Source organism: Peromyscus maniculatus, chromosome X (genome assembly GCF_049852395.1).
Source record: "Peromyscus maniculatus bairdii isolate BWxNUB_F1_BW_parent chromosome X, HU_Pman_BW_mat_3.1, whole genome shotgun sequence".
Classification (NCBI taxonomy): Eukaryota; Metazoa; Chordata; class Mammalia; order Rodentia; family Cricetidae; genus Peromyscus; species Peromyscus maniculatus.
Window position 1 is genome coordinate 41,776,123 of NC_134875.1, and position 4,939 is coordinate 41,781,061.

Consider the following 4,939-nt stretch of genomic DNA (forward strand, 5'->3'; position numbering starts at 1 on the left):
CCACAATCACTTGTTCTCTGATTTTGAGTTGTGGTTTTCTGCAATGGTCTCTCTCTGTTGCAAAGAGAAGCTTTTTTTGGTGAGGGGTGAGAGCTACACTTTTTTGTAGGAAGTGGAATTCACTTAGGAATTGTACTGATTTAGTCAAGTGGTGGTACTGCATTCTCCTCTATGATGCATGAACTCGCTAGCCCCAGCTAATTTCCTAGCTTTCATTTCATAATTCTTAGCATGATTTCCCTGCTGTTGAGTAGGCCTAAGTCTAATTAGAGAGCTGTTGGTGCGGTTTCAGCAGCATCGGTGGAACGTACCTATTGGAGAGTTCTGATGACGAATTTTTAGACAATAACAGATTCTTGAGCTGAGCCATGAGTATGGTTGGAAATTGAAAGTGACCAGGAAGGGAAGTACGCATTTCTGTTCGAAGTACAGTGACTTCCACAAGAGTTGAGATGTGGTCTGAGGGATGGTGTGACTACAAGCGATTTCCAGGAAAACAAGCGCAGGGATGGTATGAGTACAAGCGACTTCCAGGAAAACAAGCGGTGGGATGGTATGACTACAAGAGACTTCCAGGAAAACAAGTGCCTCCTTGGAGCCATCCCAGTGATGGCAACCATAGATTAATTAATGTGCCAAAGAGACCACCTCTGGGAGATAAGAGATCTTCTCTGCTAGCCAGACCCAACGAAGCAGGCTACGGTAGATACTACTGGCATGTTGATGGCCAAGAATGGGACGAGGGCCGCTGTTTTACTCAGGATCCAAGAAGAGCCCCACCCTACAAAAGAGGCCATTATGGCTACCGATGGTCAAGAGATGAGTATTCCACAAGCCAACAGCCTCAATACAGGGCCATGAGAAACGGCTTTAGAAGAAAACGTTTCTATTCTTCCCATTATTCAAGACAACGCTCTCCCCATAAACGGGGCGCTCCTTTTTTGAGAGAATCACGTGTGGGCGGGAAGGACTCCCTACACAGCAGATTTGGATCCAGTCTCAGCAGTAGAAGCAGGATGCGCTCCTTCCATCAGTCTCGACGTAGATGTAAAGAGAGAGCCATCCAGTTTTTGAAAACATCAAGAGATACTGTGCCCTCAAGTTCTTCATCCAAGGTGTTAAAAAGCCCCAGCCGGCTGACTGAGAAGGAACAGGCTGATGCTGCAAGCAAGAGGGCTAATGAAAATCCCAAGAAGTCAGAAGAAAATAACTTGGCTGAAATTTCCGAGTTTGAGATGGGATCCAAGGCACCATTACGTATCAACCAGACAGAAGAACCCGAGTCAAACACAACAGCTGGCCCAGAATTGTGTGAAGACAGCCAGCTTAGCATTCGCTCAAAAGCGATTGCATCAAAAATCACTGAGATTGAGAAGGTTTACCGACAAGTCTGTGAAATTTTCGGGATGGTGGTGGAAAGGCTGGTTGAAAAGGATCGTTCGTTAGAAAAATCTATACAGTTTGCAATGAAGCAGAGTTTGCATGAAATAGGTGAGCAACGTGTTGAAGAACTCAAGCATTTCATTATGGAGTATGATAATTCTACTCCAGATTTTGGAGACCCTTTATAGGAGAATTAGGGCTCGGTTCAAAAAATTGTGTAAAAGCTTCTAGATTTTTCCCTTTGGATTTTTAAAATCCTTACTATTTTGTGATGAAGAGAAATACTTTATGATAACTGACCACGTTGCTAGTATCAAATAAACATCTACAATATCTTTTAAAGTCTCTTAATTAGAATGTTTTCCCTATGTGTAGAATCTTCTAATTCATCTTCATACATCTCCTCCCTCCCAAAAATAATGCTCAATTAACTTTTTAATGTTTGAAAAAGCAGTTCTGGAGAGCAGCTCTCTGTACTTAACTCATGTTTAATAGTCTTCCATGGTGTGCTGGTCTCAGGAGTTTAATTTGTAGTTAGAGATCATTCCAGGTTGCATCATAGGCATTGTTAGCATTTTGAGTTGAGTTTGTCTGCTGCCTGCTTTTCTTCTGCTTTGCAACTTTTGGGGATGTCAAAATATGTTGTCTTAAGGAAGTAGAACTTAGCTGTCTTGCAATATTTGCTTTGAGAATAATTCTTCTTTAGTATAGGAAAGAAGCACTTAAAAAATCTCTAAAGGACACATTAAAACAAAACCTTCTCAAGTCATTGAACTTAGTGTGTCTCTTCTATGAAGTGAGGCTCCTAACTGCTCTCTCTGAACAACATTGTAGATAAGACTGATAAGAGGGGTAACCTGAGATGCAAGGTGCATTTTAAGTTGAAATTTCTCAGAAACACTACTGGTAGCTATAAAAAAATTAGACTATACAACAACCTGGAGTTTTGTTTTAGGCCTGTTCTTTATCAAAGAGGGACCTGACAAGGAGCTCATGCTTGTGATAAATGACAGATTTCTCTTTTAATTTCTGTGATCTAAGTTCTGTAGCCTTGGAGAATCTCCCTCTTCACAAGTGTTATCATAGAAAAAAGGCAGACTAAGGCATTGCACCACAGGGAATGGACTCTAAAAACGTCAGTTCATGAGCTAAGAAACAAGGAAGACCCTAAGAGGGATGCACGGATCACCTTGGGAAGGGGAAACAGAGGATATCTACATGAGTAAACTGGGGATGGGGGCAATCAGGGAGAGGAGATGGACAATCAAAACATGGTCAAGCTGAGGGAGGGATGGAGTGGGAGAGCAATGAAAGAGATATCTTGATAGAGGAAATTATTATGGGGCTAGAGAGAAACCTGGTGCTAGGGAAACTACTTGGAATAGTGGAGAAGGTGCCCGAACTGGCCTATCATGGTAATCAGATCAGTGAATATCCAAACTGTCATCACAGAGCCTTCATCCAGTAACTGATGGAAGCAGATGCAGAGATCCACAATCAAGCACCAGGCCAAGCTCCAGGAGCCAGTTGAAGAGAGGGAATAGGTATTATTGGAGCAAGGTGGGGTGGGGTCAAGATCATGATGTGGACATCTACAGAGACAACTGGACCAAGTTCGTGGAAACTCATGAATTTTAGACCAACAGCTGTGGAGCTTGCATGGGACTATACTACCCTCTTCATGTAGGAGAAAGTTGTTTAGTATAGTCTCTTTGAGGGGCCCCTGGCAGTGGAGTCAGAATCTATCCCCGGTGCATGATCTGGATTTCTGGATCCCATTACCTGTGGTAGGACACCTTGCTCACCCTTGATGCATGAGGGAGGGGCTTGGATCTGCCTCAACTGAATGTACCAGGCTTTGCTGTTCCCCCATAGAAGGACTAACCCTTTTGGAGGAAGGGATAGGGAGAGGGTTGGGGGGGGGGGAGAAGAGGGGAGATGGAGGAGAGATGATAGAGGGATCAGTGGTTGGTATGTAAAATGAATTAAAACATTTAAAAATAAAGCTAGTTCATGTACCTGGGAAAAGTCCTGGTCCCATTGCCAGGGTTTGGGATGGGGGGATTGGGTGGGGGACTGGAGAAGGGGTAGGAAGGGGAACAGAGGTTGGTATGTAAAATGAAAAAAAATGTTAATAAAAAAATTGAAATAAAAAACCGTGGCAGAAGACAGCAAGGCCAGCAGAGTTCCCCTCACCTTGTAAGTGAGCCAGTGAATATGCAAAGAGACAATTAGGACATTCCACTCACTTCTTAATCCTTCCAAGCATAGCACTGAGCAACAATACACAATTTGTAAAAATAGGTACATTAAAAATCACGGTTTTAGCCGGGCGTGGTGGCGCATGCCTTTAATCCCAGCACTTGGGAGGCAGAGGCAGGCGGATCTCTGTGAGTTCGAGGCCAGCCTGGGCTACCAAGTGAGCTCCAGGAAAGGCACAAAGCTACACAGAGAAACCCTGTCTCGAAAAAACCAAAAAAAAAAAAAAAAATCACGGTTTTAATTGCTGCCCATTTCCATTACCTTTTTTCTTTTTTTTTTTTGAGTCAGGGTTTTACAGTCTAGACCTAGCTGGACTTGTTGACCAGGCTGGCCTCAAACTCACAGAGATCCCCCTGCCTCTGCCTCCTGCATGCTGGGATTGAAGACATGTGCCACCATTCTCAGTATTCTGTTGGTTATAGCCAAGAGGTGAGTGCTGCTGTTGCATACTTGTAGGCAGATTTTTGTTTTCTTTGGACCTCCAGCTCACAATAAAAAAAAATGACATGGAGACATACTATTAATTATGAAAAGCTCAGCCTATAGCTTAGGCTTCTCCCGCAAGCTCTTATAACTTAAATCAACCCATTTATATCAATCTATATTTTGCCTCATGGCTTTTTACCTCTCTTCCATCTTGCACCTCCTGCTCCCTTTCCATGTCCCCTGGTGTCTGTCACATGCCTAGATGCATCTTTCTTTCTCTCTTTCTGTCCAGAAAGGTCTGTTTAACCTCTTTCTGCCTAGTAATTGGCCATTCAGCTCTTTATTAAAGTAATCAGTAGGCACCTTGGCAAAGACACATCTTCATAGTGTACAAAACAATTATTCCACAATGCATACTTAGCAATATTTTGCCAAGCTGGTCATTGTGGTACTTTGGTGTCACAGCTGGGTAGGTGTATTTGTTCTTTCCTTCCCTTGGCTGCTTGCACAGCACCCAGTACTTTGAAAACTAGTCTTCAGGGTGCAGACTTTCCGGTCAGATCCAGCTTGGATCCTTCCAGTCCTGTGTCAGAAGTACATGGTATTTTCAGCAAGAGACACTTACCTTCAGCTTCTGTGAGACAGCCAAGGGCAATGGCAATATCCTATACTGTTTTGGGACTCTCAAATTCCCCTTATCAGCAACTCAAAAGGGAATGTTTCAATCCTGGTACTGGGGATTTTGCTAGACAGTCTGTGGCTTTTTGCAGAAACATTGACAGCTCAGCTGGGGAAATTTTCATTTAAAGTACACACACAGACACAGACAGACAGACAGACAGACACACACACACACACACACACTCAC

The 4,939-nt window shown here is 43.4% G+C and overlaps 1 protein-coding gene across 4 annotated transcripts; it reads left to right on the forward strand.

Annotated features, from left to right (window-relative positions):
* Positions 1-240: 240 nt before the first annotated feature.
* On the forward strand, positions 241-1,725 carry LOC143270699 (periphilin-1-like). 4 transcript variants are annotated; one of them, XM_076561626.1, is made up of 3 exons: positions 242-612; positions 793-1,115; positions 1,236-1,725. In XM_076561626.1, exons 1-3 carry the CDS (start codon positions 453-455, stop codon positions 1,569-1,571), a joined length of 819 nt encoding a protein of 272 aa, XP_076417741.1. In that variant the 5' UTR covers positions 242-452; the 3' UTR covers positions 1,572-1,725. The 4 variants fall into 4 exon arrangements, with proteins under 4 accessions (XP_076417740.1, XP_076417741.1, XP_076417738.1 ...); XM_076561625.1 differs by having other exon boundaries at positions 241-612; positions 793-1,725; XM_076561624.1 differs by having other exon boundaries at positions 251-1,115.
* Positions 1,726-4,939: the final 3,214 nt, after the last annotated feature.